The sequence below is a fragment of the Muntiacus reevesi genome, chromosome 1 (assembly GCF_963930625.1).
Source record: "Muntiacus reevesi chromosome 1, mMunRee1.1, whole genome shotgun sequence".
Taxonomy (NCBI): Eukaryota; Metazoa; Chordata; class Mammalia; order Artiodactyla; family Cervidae; genus Muntiacus; species Muntiacus reevesi.
Window position 1 is genome coordinate 225,749,473 of NC_089249.1, and position 16,814 is coordinate 225,766,286.

At 43.0% G+C, this 16,814-nt stretch overlaps 1 protein-coding gene across 4 annotated transcripts in view; it reads right to left on the reverse strand.

The window, feature by feature from the left end:
* Positions 1-16,814, reverse strand: part of TRPC7 (transient receptor potential cation channel subfamily C member 7) — a 129,136-nt gene that overhangs the window by 77,754 nt on the left and 34,568 nt on the right. For 2 of the 4 annotated variants that reach the window (XM_065935504.1, XM_065935511.1), the window contains exon 2: positions 15,237-15,419. The exons of the other annotated variants lie outside the window; for them this stretch is intronic. In XM_065935504.1, the coding sequence (XP_065791576.1) occupies positions 15,237-15,419 (183 nt within the window). The remainder of the gene's footprint in view (positions 1-15,236; positions 15,420-16,814) is intronic. 4 annotated transcript variants of the gene reach the window in all.

Consider the following 16,814-nt stretch of genomic DNA (forward strand, 5'->3'; position numbering starts at 1 on the left):
TACATACATGTATAATAAGTAACATTTTAATAATATAATAATAATTCCTTCAGAACAGATTATAATTAGATAACATTTTTTCTAGTAATCATATATAACAACTTGGAGTGAGTTGTGCCTTGCCTGCCAACCAGGTAATATGCAGCCAGTTCCTCACTACTAGTACCTGCTACAGATCAGAGTAACTCCTGAAAGATAACATTTGTAATGTGCTAGTGGCCCACATTTATCCGATGCTTACTATGTACTGGAAATTTGTAAGCAAGTATTATTACTGTGCTTTACAGATGAAGGAAAAACAAGCTTAAGTGATTTGCCCAGGCTCACCCCAGCTGTCTCACGCCACAGCTCGTGACTCTAACTACTACCCCACACAAAATATTTTTTCCATGTCATGTGGAAAGGTCTGGTTTTCAGTGCTTTATCCAAAAGGGAGTCAGTTATTTCAGGAAGAAGTCTTTAACAACCATGTAACATATCCTTTAGGATACAGGTGTACTGTTTATGAGTATACAAGTATAATAGAACATTACACGTGTGTATATGTATAGGTCTCCCAACCTCATGTCAATTTTCTCTGGGCAGTAGTCTATTATCAGCTAAAGACCTATAACTAGTGCTAATGGATTTGGTTGTTGGAACTTTGTTTTTATAAATCGTCCCTAATGGGTCTTAATTTTACTAAATTTCAGCCTGATGGTCACTAAAAGCAGCTTCTGAATGAGTAAACATTAAAAAATTTCCTTTTTGTCCATTGAATGAGGGTCCTTCCTCAGAAAATTAAGTGTTATTGTGCGTCCCCTGAAAATAATCTGAGGAAACTGGATAGGAGGGGGTAGCTGAGGATCCGGAGAGAGGGTGAGTATCCCTGAAGAGCTTGGCCATGTTAGTTTATATAGCCAGACCCCTCCTCCAGTTTCTCGTGCTGCTCTGCCTTCAGGCACATGGCATGTGGACTTGAGCAAGGGTGTCCAGTTCTTTGGGTTTACTGTCTCCCTTGTCTTCCTCTTTGGGGAACCCACTCACAGCCTCCTAGGCCAAGAGAGCTGGTCTTAGTCCTGCGGGTCCCAGCACACTGTGGTAGTTAAGAGTACAGGCTTTGGGACCAGGGGTGTAAGTTGAACTCCCTTCCTGCTGCTTACCAGTTGCCTAATTTTCAGTGACTTATTATCCCTCTCTGGGCCTTGTTTCCTTCGTCATTAAAACAGGAAAAAGATGACTGAGACTGCTATGAGGATGCAGCATGCAAATGGTGAGCGGGAACAAGACCGGCACTCAATGTGAGAGAGCATCTCTAAGCTGTTCTACGTGCCTTCTTTCTGAGTATCTTCTCTCCTTGCCTTCTGGGTCCTGGTTCTTCTTTCCTTGTCCTCTGCCCAGTCTTCCCTCCATCCATGTTGACTCTGAGCTATTCCATCCTTCTGCAAAATCCTCCAAGCTCCTAAATAGCCCCCAGTTCCATCCCTCACCTAAATGAAGTCTCTGTTAGGGCAACTTAGAATCTGAGTAAAGCAATTTATCCTTTGGTAGGCCAGCCTCCCACAGAAGCTTCTAGGCTGAGCTTGTGCCATGGATTACAAAGTCCTGTTTTTTACCTCCAAGTAACCGTTGTCCAGATTCTGTCTTTATAGATCATAGCTACTGCCTTGTTATATTTAGGCCCTCATCACCTCCCCTGGGACCCCTGGACTCCTCCAGAAGCATCTTAGCTAGTCCTTGTTCTCATATAAACATCATCGTGCTACTCGAACTGTCTTATGGAAGCAAGGTTACCTATAGTCCTGACATACCACTGACTTGGCCATGTGTAAAAAGTTCTATATTGCACAGGAACCATCCACATCAATGCAGAAAAGATCAAGGGTTCAGTATGGAAATACTAAAGGATATTGGTGGTGTGGCGTAATGAGTGGCTGTGCACAGAGGGAGTTCACATAGAAAATACTCATCTGCCTAGTGACCAGAGGAATGAATTTTAAAATCTGCATAAGATAGTACTTTACATCTCTTAGAGGAAAAATCCTAATGATACTTAATGCTTGCAAAGTATTGCTGAAGCCAGTTTAGTTGTAGAATATTGTTGACATTGAAAAATGGTGTAGCCCTCCAGGAAAATAATTTTGCAGTGTGTGTCACAAATATCTGTGACACAATAGCCTCACTGTCAGAAACTCAGTTTTCAGAAATAGCAGAAAAGAAGGAGAGAAAGTGATATATATGGAGATGATAGTAAAATATAAATATATAAAAAGTGAATGTTTACCAATAGAGAAGATTGAAACAATGATATTCAATCTTATGCTGACATAAACATGATAATTAAATAAAAAATAGAAAAATATTTATTTTCTAATGCTAGGTAAGTTCAATCACAAGATTATTTACCCTATAGCTATAAGTATGTAAATACATGCCTACTCTGGGAAAGAATGGGAAAGATGTAAACAAATAAAAGCAATTGATATATGGGGCATGTAACTGTAGACTATTCTTTTCCTTTTAATTATTCTTTGTATTGTTAAAATGCTATTGTATAATAAGTAAAATTGTGAAGGTAAACTGTGAAGACAACTCAAGGATCCCCTTTCCATTACAGAATGAAGCACGACTTCTTCACAGCCCCTCAGAGGTGGACCTGCTTCCCCAGTGGGTTGTACTTCCTTCCACTCCTAACCCGCCTCACCCCACCCCGCCACCCTAGCCCCTGCTTCGGTCCCCTCTACCACATTCTCTCTTCTCCTGTGCCCTTACCCGACCACCTCTGATTCTGCAGATATTATCACAGCTTTGTCCTCTGCCCCACTGTTTTCTCCATCTGGAATCCCTCTGACACACCTTCCAAGGTCTGACTAAGCATCTACCTCCTCTGCCTCTGTGAGGATTTCCCACAACACTTTTGGCCTGAATGAATCTTTGCTTTTCTCATTAGACAAAGGACTGGAGTCAGAAGTGTGGAGCCCTTGAGGATGTAAGCTTCTGATGACAGGGACTGGGGTCTTAGCTTTTTAATGTCTACAGATTTAGCTGATAATAGGTGTCACATGATTATTCCCTCCTTCAGGCTCACAAGTCTGCCTTGTGAGTTCAGGAAGAGCTAACACCTTACCAGAGAGGGAGCAAGCAAAGCAGTCAGATGATGATATATCGGGTGGTTTTATTATGGAATACTAAGTATAAAAAGATTAATTGATTTGTAATTTCTTCAGGATGCAGCTTGCTGGCCAAATTACTACTAACTGTATTAATCAGACAATGGTATTTTGTATTTAAATGACCTTTCTTTCTTTTCATTCTTAAGGCCATTAATCATGCTGTTGAGTTGCCATGGACTCTGTGCCCATAGTTATAGGAGTTTAGGAATGAAACAAATAATGCCTAATGTGTAACAGGTCATCATAGGCTCATTTCCTGTTCATCTCATTTTATTTCTCAAGAGAATCCTGAGAACTTCCTACATAGCTTTTAGGAATGTATCTCACCTTAAACATGGGATTTTGCTATATTTGAGAAAACTAAAAACTGGAGGAAAACTCAGTCAATCACTTATTCAGTAAATATTTTTGAGCATATTCTACCTGCCTGGGTCTGCTCCAGGCTAGGAATACAGTGGAAAGCTGCCACCATAGAGCTTACCGTGGTGAGGGAAATAGACAGTAAACAAGTAAACAAACGACAAATGATATTTACTCTAAGAACGGGCATGGAGCTGGAGAGTGACTGATGAGAGGAGGATTCACACGGCAGCACGCCTGCAGTGCTCTTCAGGGAGGCTTTCCTGAGACCATACCTCAGCCTGGCTGCTCCTGCCGTGGACTCCTTCTGCCTTTCATTGCAGGCTTCTCACTCATTTGCACAGGGACCCTTGTCTCCAGCTCTGCCTCTGGAAGTGATGCCTGTTAGACTCACAGCTCCCTGGAGGCAGGGACTGTGCCTTTCTTGTTCACTTTTAGATGGAAGATTTAAGTGGGGACTGATGAGATCTATTTTAGAAAGTTCTCTGACTGTTGCTTCTGTGTGTTGGTGAGGAGAAGGGGAGGGGGAGGGCAGAGGCAGGTGGGCAGCTGAGGCTGCTGTAGTAATCTAGACAAGATAGGACTAAGGCTTGGATTATATAAATCAAAGCATCTCTATTAAGCAAAGATTTTTATTCACAATTACGCTCACAAAACTCCCCTTCCATCAAGAAATTTGCAAGTGACCTTAGGCAGATGAATGTTAATAAAAGAGTAATGCATTATGGTACATAATGGGAGGAATATATAACAGAGCAAATGCTCATTAAGACTCTGAATCCATATATGAGCATTTAGTACAGAAATGATGAGACAGAAATGTGTAGTTGGTCTTTAGTTTGATTACTCAAGTTAGTTACAGGTCCTTGGGTGGGGGTGGGGGGGATGACTAATTTCTAAGATCTATTAGACTCTGGGATAAAAGTGACAGTTTGAAAATGGCTTTTGTCCTTTCCACAAGACAAGCTGGTTAGTAAATGGATCTGGTTTGCATCTATTTCTTGGAGGCAGTGGGGATTTATATTCTTTCCTTGAGTGCTCCTCAAATTCCTCTCTTCTTGTTAGCCCCTAAATCAGAATGTAATAAATAATCAGCTTCTGAATACCTTCACAGATGCAGTTCATGTTGGGTATAAGGAAAGGCACACAAGCTAAGGTTACATGGCACCGAGAAGAAGAAAAATGCTTAACAGGATTATCCTTTCATGCAAATATTTATACATTCAAAGAACTGAACAAAAGGCAGCAAAAGAGCCGAAAAGATAGTAGTTTCTTGTCTGGTTGTGTGGACTTGGAGGAACTGAAATCTCTTTTGCAAATGTGCAGTAGTATTTGCTCTCTAGAGAAAGCTGTGTGAGAGATCGAAGCAGGCCTGAGGAAGGGCAGAGAGGACGCATTGCGTGCTCTGCTTGTTCCTCTCAAAGCTGAGCCAGGCACAGTGTGGGGGCAGGTCTGAAACTCAGGCCGGGGAGCAGAGGAGCAGTCCTCAGACCCAGTCTGGAGCTCTTCAGTGATCTGAGTTCCTCTATGGAGGACAGAGGCCCCGCTGCCTCTCCCTGACGTGCGGGGCCACCCTAAAGCCACCCACCACTCGTCTCCATCCCTGAGACTGCCAGGCCATGAACCATTGTGAGGGCTTCTCTGCAGAATCAGAGCTCTTTTCCAGAGTCACAAACCCAGACGGGACCCAGGTGAGCAGTGGAGGCAATGGGATGAGGGCCCCATATTCTCAGGCCAGCCTGGAACATCAGCTGAATTCTGTTGTATGGATTTTTGGTCCTCAGGGGAATTACAGATGTATGGAGTGCAGTAAGACCTGTGTCTTCACACTTTACTCCCATCTGTCTATTCATCTGCTCACCACAGAGCCTGCACATTATTATGTGCAGAGAGAGTACTAGTTCCTGTCTTCAGAGACCAAGATGAATGAGGAGAGGTCCCACCTACCAGGAACTCAGTCTTTACAAAATTTAGAATCATTAGAGAGTCTTTCAAAAAACACAATCTCTGGGCTCCCACCCAGGAGAACTGGATTAGAAGCTCTGTGGCTGGGGCACTGACTTTGCTGTTTTTTACAAAGTAGCCAGGTGGTTCCTTTGTGCAGTTAAGTAGGAGAACTTAGTTTGTTCCAGAGAGATACACTGCATTTGATTTTGATCTATTTGGTCTACAGATGCCATGCATCCTCAGAGAACTGCAGTCCCTGTCCTCAGTGGTTTACAGTGAAGGGGTTATAGCCTTTCCCAGAGATTCTCAACAGGGAATGATTTTGTCTCCACGCCTTCCCCCAGGGATTTTAGAGACCATGTCTTGGAGACATTTTTGGTTGACACAACTTGCGAGGAGGGTGCTACTGGCACCTAAGATAGAGGCCAGGGATGTTGCTAAATATCCTGAAATACACAAGACAGCGCACATGATGAAGAGTCATCTGGCCCCAAATGTCAATAGTGCTGAGATTGAGAGAAACTGGTTTTGTCCTATGGATAGGTTCTGCTTTTAAGAACAACATGGCATATAGTTTCTATTAGCTAACATTATGCACTGTGTTCTAACTATATTCAGTTCAGTTCAGTTCAGTCATTCAGTCGTGTCTGACTCTGCGACCCCATGGACTGCAGCATGCCAGGCTTCCCTGTCCTTTACCAACTCCTGGAGCTTGCTCAAACTCAAGTCCATTGAGTCAGTGATGCCTCTCTTGTCCCCTTCTCCACCGGCCTTCAATCTTCCCCAGCATCAGGGTCTTTTCCAGTGAGTCAGTTCTTTGCATCAGGTGTCCAAAGTAATGGAGTTTTAGCTTCAGTATCAGTCCTTCCAATGAATATTTAGGACTGATTTCCTTTAGGATTGACTGGTTTGTTCTCCTTGCAGTCCAAGGGACTCTCAAGAGTCTTCTCCAACACCACAGTTCAAAAGCATCAATTCTTCGGCACTCAGCTTTCTTTATAGTCCAACTCTCATATCCATACATGACTACTGGAAAAAGCATAATTTTGACTAGATGGAGCTTTGTTGACAAAATAATGTCTCTGCTTTTTAATATGCTGTGTAGGTTATCATAGCTTTTCTTTTAAGCAAGCGTCTTTTCATTTCATGGCTGCAGTCACCATCTGCAGTGATTTTGGAGCCCCCCCAAAATAAAGCTATATTATGGGTTAATAAACATAGATTATTATTTAATAGGTACTGTTATTTGTTCCCATTGTACGGAATAGAAAACTGAGCCCCAGAGATGAAATATCTAAAGCCATCTGTCTGGTAAATGACGGACTTGGGATTTGCGGTCCCACATATGTGGTCAGGTTTCCAGCCACAACAGTAAGCTGCTGCCCAACAGCATTTATTTTTCTTCTCTCAAGAGTTTTTCCATGAAGAAAAGGGGTACACACATACTTGCATTAGTCCTTCTTAAGGTTGCTCCTTGAGAAAAACAAAACTACTTTTCCAAGGCCAGAGATAGCCCCTCTGAGCCAAGAGATGAATGGACGTTGGTCGTATTTGTGCCGTGTGACCAGGCTAGGACCTCAGAAGTTCTGAGAAGAATCCCCAGAGAGGACGCTGACTGCTGTTTTTGATACTGGTGGATTCCAGTAGTGTTTGCCAGCTCCTGGGCATGCTGCAGCATGTCTGCAGCAATCTGGGGTGGTGTCTGACCAGCCAGACTGTGTTTGTGACAGTTCTGGTCTTCTTAACTCTGAGCATCTGTTCACAATGATGCCTCAGCAGGAAAACACAGCGGGAGCAAGTCTGCTCAGAGCATTTGAGTGTCTGATTGGCCGCTCAGTCGTCCTTTAGAAAGCCCTGGTGTCCGCACATTCCCTGTGCTCTCTGCAGACGGAAGAAATGGCTCTGAACCTCAGTAGAGGTCAGCTGCCCTCTCTGGGGTCCCTGCCTGTGGTCACCACACTAGGGGAAGGCTTTCAGCCAGTTGTGCATCTACTGCTGGGCCTCATGGTCTCTCCCAGCACAGATTTAGGCCAGGAGGCTCTTGAGGGTTGGAGGAGCATCGGCCTTATCCGCGGGGCTCCTGCCAGCCAGCTGATCAAGTACCTTTTAGTTCCTAATGCCACGTATTTAGTAAGTGGAGAATGTGAGCAGGCACACTCCTGGCCACTATAAATTGCTACGCAACAGTTTCTGTCATCTCCTCATGGGATTTTTTTTCCAGGTAGAATAATTGGCCAACTTACGACACGACTGTAAAATGTGCACAAGATGGTGAATTTTTGAAGAAAGAAGCACAAGGGACTTCTGCTGTTGTTAGAGGCCCTGGCCCAACTTTAGACAGGGCGGTGATGGGGGTGGGATGGCCCCCCATGCCTCTCCCCTCTGAGCTTGCCCCTCCCACCTTGGCGTTCTCTGTGTGCTGTGCCCTCTGGGCACATTTTGTGCTTCTGGGCTCCATGTCCATGAAGGAATCTTGACGTTCACAGCAGGGAATTGAGGTTCATGGAGGACATTGACTTCATACGTTTCCATCTTTCTGTAGAGGTTTTTCATTTTTTTTTTTTTTTTTAAGAACACAGGCTGTTGCCAAAGAATTTATAATCTCTAATGTTGGCGGGACTGTTGGCTCTGTTGTTCAGCTCTCTCTCCCATCTCCTACAGAATTTTTCCCAAACTTTTCTGAAGACATTTTTTTCAACGTGGACCATTTCTTTCAGTCTTTATTGAATTTGTTACAGTATTGCTTCTGTTTTATGTTTTTTGGTTTTTTGGCTATGAGGCATATGAGATCTTAGCTGCCCGAGCAGGGATTGAACCCACACCCTCTGCATTGGAAGACAAAGTCTTAACCACTGGACTACCAGAGAATTCCCTTCCCAAACCTTAAAAAGATTTTTTTTTTCCAGGCTGCCTTCTACTTCAGAGGGTGATTCTGCTTCCTATTTACAGAGGTGAAGATGCTCTTAATATGAATTTCCTCAAATTTTTTCCTGTTGGTGGTCATTAGTGCTATTTGCCAAATAGCTCCTTTTTTTTTTCTCCTTTCAAATGCATGACAGGACTATTCAATGCTTTCTGGCCCTGCTTATGGCAGGGTGGGTTATGTGACTAATTGTTGTCTATGAGTTGTAAGCAGAAGCACCTTGTGTCCCTTCCAGGTGGAAGTGTTTAATTGCTAATATGAGACCCTCCAGGGTTGGATTTCCCTTTGACAGGGTGGAAATATTTGAGGTGGTGGCTATTCTATCATTTTGGGTTCCTGAGTGAATTCCTCTTGCAAGATGGAAATAGGATGAGTGATTATTGTTGTTGTTCAGTCACTCAATGTGTCTGACTCTTTGCGACCCCGTGGCCTGCAGCACTCCAGGTCTCCCTGTCCATCACCAACTCTCGGAGCTTGCTCAAACTCATGTCCATCAAGTCGGTGATGCCATCCTGTCACTCCCTTCTCCTCCTGCCTTCAATCTTTCCCAGCATCAGGGTCTTTTCCAGTGAGTCAGTTCTTTGCATCAGGTGGCCAAAGTATTGGAGTTGCAGCTTCAGCATCAGTTCTTCCAGTGAATATTCAGGGTTGATTTCCTTTAGGATTGACTGGTTTGATCTCCAATGATGAGTGATAAATAAACCTTTTTTTTTTTTTTTTTGGTTGACAGCCGATACAGCTTTGGTTTTGCTTGTTAACACAGCATAACTTCTCCTGCCTTGATTAATAGTCTGTCCCTTTTGCTCAACAATTATGTTGCATCCACACCTACCCTTTTTGCCTTCCAGCATTTCTCAGAGGCTTTCTGTCCTAATCTTTACAACCACCTTGATTAATATCCTCCAATGGATTCCTATTATTCCTAAGAAAGGAACAAAAACAAAATCCTTTTGCATAGTCTACAAGCCTCTGCCTGGTCTGCTTCCTGTCTGCCTTTCTAGACTCACCCCACTCCCTGTTCTTCCTCATGCCTCTGAGTCTGTCACATTCACATTTTTTCAGTTCCTTTTACATGCTGTATTTCTTCTCACCACCCGGCCTTTGTGCATGCTCTGAACAGCTTTGAATGTGTTCTTTCTGCCAGAAATACCCTCACCACCTCTGGTTAACTTTTCTCATGAGTTCCTCCAAGAAGTCTTTATTGACTTCCCCAATTAGGTTGTATCTGTCTTTAGAAGTTGTAAAGTCATGTTTTTCTGTTTTGTAACACTATTTCAGTTGGAATACTACAATTTTTCACTGTGCTGTTTTGACTAACACCTGTCTTCCTCACAATGGTTAGCTTCATGCCAGTTTCAGTCACTATACCACATCCTCAGTGATTAGCACAGCATGCTTTATAGTCACCCAGTGAAAGCTTGTTGACTGCATGAATGAGGATATACCATCATACTGTCTAGTTTGGTAACCACTGGCCACAATTGCCTACTGAAATTTTAATTAATTAATGAAAAATTAAGAATTCTGTTTCTTAATTGCATTAACCAGATTTCAAGTGCTAAGTAGCCATATGTGGTAGTGGCTACCATATTAGACAGTAGGAAACAAAACATTTCCATCTTCATAGAAAATTCTATAGGATAGTGCTGGCAGGATAAAGGCCAAGCTCGTGCATGGCATGTAATACCCTCGAGGATCTGCTTCTGACAAGCTTTGCAGTTTGTTCCTTTCTCACAGTAGTAAAGCCTCAGTCACATCCTCCTATAAACATGTTTCTTTCCTAAATGTGCCACTCTTTCTTAGGTTTTTTTAACTTTAACCTCTCTCTACCTAAATTTCCATCCCATCCAGCACCTTTCATCCTTTAAGCCCCACCTCAAGCATTTTCACTTCTGGGAAACTTCTCCTGATGTCCAGACTGAGCTGGTCACTGCTTCCTCTGACCCCCATGCCCCCCGCTTCTTAATCCTGTGTACCTTGCTCAGACAGGATGGTGACCCTTTGTTCACACATCTCTATCTATAGCTACCATGTACCCCTCAAGGGAAAGATTTGGGGCTTCTCAGTCTCTAGTGCTGAACACAGAGCTGGTGATGTGGTAGACATCGGTAGATGCTAATGAAATGATGAGCGAGCCTGTGAATGCAGATCACAGGGGATACTATTTCCTTAGTATAGCATGCTATGTGAAGCAAAAGGGAAAGTGTTACTAAGTGGGGCTAGTGAGGGTTCCACCTGAGGTCTTCTCCATCTCCCATAGTCCTATCCTAGGTCTTCATTTTATGTGATTTCTGGGCTAAGAATCACCCAGGAGCTTGGCAGAGTCTGGGGGTGGGGGTACCTCTGAAATTCTGGGATATGGAAGCTTGGCTGAGTGGAGCTGCTTCTAGAGGAGAGTGGGTGGGTCTCGTGAGTTGGAAGGACCATGATTACATCCTCCAAATCAAGCCTTGTGTCAAGAGCCTAGAACTGAGGGCCACCTGGAAGTCTGAAAAAGGTAACTGCTATGAACTGTACTTTGCTCAGCTAGCTGAGTACAGAGGCTGTTGCTTTTATGGTCATAGCATATCTATCTGTACCTTACCCACTGCACTGATAGCTCCTTAAGGGCAAGATTGTGTCTTCCTTTCCTTAGGATCCTTGGCAGGCTTATCAGTGTCTATAAGGCTCATAGACTGGGGCTAAAACAACTTGTCAGGTTAAATGAACCACCCTTATTGGTGATATTGCCTAATAATAGACATGCTTTCTGCAATGACACTAATATAATTTTGGACAAAATATTCATGTGTTTCTATTTTTTTTTGGTAGCAGTCTTTTGCTTAATTATATCCAAGGAGGCCTGCATCTCTTCTACAGGTGGAGTGAAGGTCTCTCTTGTGCATAGTAGGACCTTCTGGATCTCTTATATCACTCTCCTTGGGCACTTTGAGCCTGGAAGACCCATGCCTACAAAGTTCTTAGAGTGAGTGGAGATTTACCTGATCCTCATCAAGGCAGAACTGAAGTCAGGAAGAAAGAAGAGATGACACAGGGGGAAGTAAGGAAAATAGCATCCCTGTAAGTCTAGAAATGAAGCGATAAAGAGGAAAGATGGGTGGGGGATAATAGTGAAGGATGTGAGTCTTCAGTTGGACGTGTTAAAAGGAGCACTAAGGATTGTATCTCAGTCTCTGTGACGAGTCACTCAGTAGTGACCATGTTCCAGACAATGGGCTTTCTTTATGGATGTAGCCTGGGCCCAAGGGAACCTGAATGGATTCAGAGACTGATTAGGTCCTTCTAGTTGGGAAGGCTGAGTCCCTAAGCATTTATTTAGAGTTGCTCTGCAAGGGGAGAGGGACATTTATGCATAGTTCCTTGGGGTCAAAGATAGAAATGGAGGAAACGACCAGATTGACTGTGGGGGAGAAGACAAAGGCCTGTATGTATACTGTACATGTATATTGCATAACCTAAGTGACCACATTAATGAGTGGTTGGACAGTGACTAACCTATAAGGGTACCCACTTAGCCACTTCTCCAACACTGCCTTTCTAACACAGTGGGGTTGCTGAGTCAGCAGAAGTCATGCAGACCAACCATATCCTCACAAGGCCTTTTGGTCTTTGGGAGAGGAGTTTTAGGTTATAGGGGTGATGTCCTTTCCCAGGGGGACATTTCTAGCATTCTAGAAGATAGAATGGGCTTCCCTAGTGGTTCAGATGGTAAAGCATCTGCCTGCAATGCTGGAGACCCAGATTCGATCCCTGGGTCGGGGATCCCCTGGAGAAGGAAATGACAACCCACTCCAGTACTCTTGCCTGGAAAATCCCATGGACAGAGGAGCCTGGTAGGCTCCTGGGGTCACAAAGAGTCGGGGAGATAACAAAGGACAAGCTAGAGAGTGTTTCTGGGGATAAAAGAACCCCTCCAGTTCCAAAGAAGGGTGAGCATCACTGAATGACAATGATGATGCTTCCCTGAGTAGCTGTAGAGACCTTTTCAGTTTACAGAGCAATTCCTCTCATATCAGTTCCTTTGAAAGAGAAAATCCTGTGAAGCAAAAGCTTATACACCTATTTTTCAGAAGGGAAATGAGGCCCAAAGAGCTTCAAGGACTTATCCAAGACTGTGTGGCCATTAAATGTAAGAATCATGCTAGAAATTTCCTGACACTCTCTCCATCCTTCTTTCCTAAGTGGTCCCTTGTGTCATGGTGGGATAATTGTCTTTATCTCATGGAGGCTGACATTATGGCCGAGGCAGCCAGAGGACCAGACATTAGGGTGATGCCTGAGGAGAGGCAAACATTCAGATGAAGGATGTGATCTGGAGTGCCAGTACCAGCCACAGAGCAGCACCCATTCCACTCAGATTTATGCATTTCATAAATATTGAGGCTGTTACATGGAAAACTAGTCTTACCAGAGGCTCCATGAGAAAGAGAGTATTGCGGTCCAGTAATACATATTGTACTCTTCTGCTTTTAGAGTAGCAGTGCATGATCAAGGCTCTATAATGTCTTTAAGCAAAGAAATCTCTTTGACTCTGGGTAACTCAATGTCTCTAAATTTATTTGAACATAAAGCCTTTTTTTTTTTTTTAAAGTCAGACCTATTAGCAGCTCATGGAACTGCCAAAAATAACTAGTTTGTTTTAATCACTGAGTTAATGGTTTACTTTGATATATGGCAAGTTCTAGGATTTTTTTTTTTTTTTTTTGTGGTTTTATATTCTAGCCTGAAGACTCATATATATGTCAGGTGTAAATAGGCCTTGGTGTTGGTTGTTTCATAATTCAAAGACCCAGGGTTAGACCGTGCCCATGCAAGCATGCTAAAGTTCATAAATTAAAAATGAAATCTCATTACAATATTAATAAGATTTTAAAATATTAGATATTTTTGCTGGTAATTCACAACAGAATAAAATGTCAAGGAAAACTCTGAGTCTGTCTATGTAGCATGATGGCATATGTGATTTGAGAGAATTTACCTATTGGAGATTTTTGAAGGGAGCAAGGTTGATGTTTTATGCAGGTCATTTATCGTCTTCCTACCTATGGATTGCAGTAGACTCTTGACATTCATGATGGGTATTTCTTGAGACCTCTATGACTCTCCTAATATCACTAGAGTAAATAATCTCCCTCACAAAACCTTTTTATTCTGATCAAAACTCTCACATTTATAGTGTTTCACTTTTTCTTCTCAGTCATCACCAGCACCATTTTGTACTTGATAGTTGACAATGAGGAGGAATATTATAGGTTCTGAAGTGGTGGCCATACTGTGGACTAGTTGAAGGATTCACCCACAGTGACTGGTTTGCTAAGAGAGTTGGATTTATGTTTCAGAAATATGGTGAATGCTTGCATTTCCTGGGCTGTTGGGATTGTTTGTGAAGAGCCAAAACTGTGAATGTTAATCTACAAATATCAAGCATCTTCTTTTCTTTGGGGTGTCAAACACATCTTCCTCTTTCACTCTGTGCTAGAAGACAGGAGAATACCATGGCTTGGGGAAGAAAGGAAATGCTAGAAACTTAAGCCTATTACCACCATAACATGCAGTCTTTACAGCAGGGTGTCTCTGAACTCCAAGACCGTGAATATCTCAGGACCTTTAGGAAACGCTTGCTTGCTGTACTTTGGTGAACAGTCTCAGTGAACTCTTGAGATAAGCTAAAACGTGAGTCCCCCTACACTCGGTCAGTAGGATTGTACATACTTGAAACTGCAGCCTGACTCTTCCCCTCCCATAGCTCTATGGTTTTGAATATTTATCTAAGGCTACCTTTCCCATGGCTTATCAATTTTATCTTCAGGACTCACAGTCTTTGAAAAAAGCTATTTTTCCTAGAATTTTTTTATTATTATTAAATTTAAAAGGATAGGAAGATTTTTTTTTTATCACACTTAGAAGCTCTCTCTATATGAATACCATATACTGTTGTTGAAGAATGGTTCACATCACACAAATTAAGATAAGCAGACAAGAAGAAAAATGCCAAGAAGCCCATCTGGAGGTATTGGGAATACCCCCAGTAGTCACCCTGTAAAATAGATGGGAAAAAACAACCCTTAAAGACCGATCAGCCATTTTGCTTCTTTGGAAAGTACAGTTGGTACTGAAGCACATGGATCTTTGGAGCTCTGTGGTTTTCATCAGGATGAATGATGCCAACTAATATAAGAGCAGATTCTATAAAATCCAGAGTACATCCAGAGTGGAACTGTAATCGAATCTTGCTCCTTAGGACCTCAGTCTGACCAGCCACTGTGGGTGTGAGGGCTCCTGGGTGCCAGTGGCCGCTAAAGACACCTTGAGGTTGATTGAGGAGGTAGGACTTACTCTTTTGGAAGTCTAATCATGCTTTCTATTAAAGCCTTTCATAAGCCTTGAGAGGGAAATTCCTCTAAGCCACCCAGAACCATGGATCCCACAAAACCTCTGCACTAAGACGTTTTCTACACAAGTCCCCAGGCACACAGAGAAAGCTCAATAAGTGCTGTTGAAAGAACCGAGTGGTATGTTTTTTCATGAAAACTTGAGAATTGGCCTGCTAGCTGATGGTAGCATTCACTGTAACCCTGTCCTCACCAGTAGTTTGGAGGCTGAACATCTCCTCTTTTATTCTCCAGGCTCGAAGCCTGTTCATAGAATGACTGTCATCATCTCTCTCTCCTGGTGGGCTGGGGGTGGAGGAAGGAGCTCTGAGCAGTCGTGCAAGGCTGGAGGTTCCCCTGTCTAGAGGTGAGTCGGGTAATTGCTATTGTCACCATCCTCTTGGGGGAACAAAATATGTGTGAGCACAAAGGTCGGCCAGCAACCCTGGAGGTAGAAAGGCCAGGAGAGGTGGGGAAGCTTACCTTCTTGACTTCGTACTTAATGGCGAGTTTGATCCGGCTCAGACTCGGACGGTGGTGGTCGGACCAGACTTGGAAGTTCACATCACCATTTAAAATCGCTTCCACCTCTTCTGTGTCTCGGCATAGGTCCAGCACGCCCACCACAAAATCCTTGCATTGCATAGATAACTTCCTGTAATCGTTCTAACAGAATAAAGAGAAATCAGGGGTGTGTCACACCGAACCTCACAAATGGGCTTGCCTAGCTCAGCAGTGTCGATCAGCAACTGTCCACCAAGTGTGAGCTTAATAGAGCACTCTGGAACCAGGGAATGTGCTGGAACCAGAAGGCAGGGCTGTTTCTCTTGCTACAGTAGCCTAGAGGACATCTTCTCTAAGCCAGGATTTGTCAGGCTGTGTTCCACGGCCACCTGCATCAGAGTACCGTGGATGTGCTATAACTGTGATTCCCAGGCCCCACTGCAGACTTACAGACTCAGAATTCCTGGGGATGAGACCCAGGAAGCTGTCTTTAACCAGTCTTTTAATCTTAAAAGGTTAATCTTTTAACCTTGTTCTCTGAGTGATTCTGATGCCTGCCAAAGCCCACCCTGGGCTCTTTGAGAGCAGCAATTACCCTTGCCTGATCTGAGGGAGGAGTGATAAGGAGATGCACTTTTAAGGCTGATGGGAATATCACTTTACTCATTTACCACCAATCTGTGATGGCAACTGTTCTACGCAGGAAGTTTGCTGGAAAGATACGGCTGATAGACTAAACTTGGAGGGAAAAAAATGTACACAGGTGTGCTCTGTTTTAATGTGTTGGAAAATCTGCTTATAAATTTAAAAATCAAATGTAATTTAAATCTAACTATCCTTTCCTTAGCACAGATCCTTTTGTACAGCAAATCATGGCAAGTTAAATTACTTGCCTGTTGAATAATCATTTTCGGACCTTGACCTCTTTTTTTTTCTTTGTTTAATGAATTGCCTGTGGGTTTCTCTCTTCTCCTCCCGAGGCACACCTTTCTGAATTATCTTGAGAGGCTGACTGCCTTTCCTTGTGACGTGCCAATTTCTCTCTCCCCTAAAACACACTGCTTCAATTCCAGATAATGATCCAAAATGTTGGACAGAAGAATGTTTCATGTCACCCTCAAACCACTCCTCCCCAAAAATATTTTCCCCTATAGGGTTTCTTATTGGTTTCTTAGTTGAAATGAGTCTATTTGAAAGCAGCACAAGAGTCAAATGTCACTTTCAGTGTTACTCAATGTCAAAAGCCCTGAGAGTGATAAATAGTAGTTGGTAAGCAGGAGTGTGGTTTTGCTTTTCCAGACCCTGGATTCCTCAGCAAATAGACGGGAGCCTGGCAAACTGTAGGAACGCCATCATTTTTCTAAATTAATGATTTGTTTCTCCTTGGAGCACTGTTGCATCAAAATGTCCTTTTGTATTAGAGAAAGAAGCAAGTGACTGTTAGCTAAGAAAAGGAAAAGGATCAAGAAAATGTTTTCCTACAAGAGTGGCTGCTTTTCATTTTTATATATAATTTAGGGATAAGGAGGATGTTTGGGAAATGCTGGGTAGAAAGAT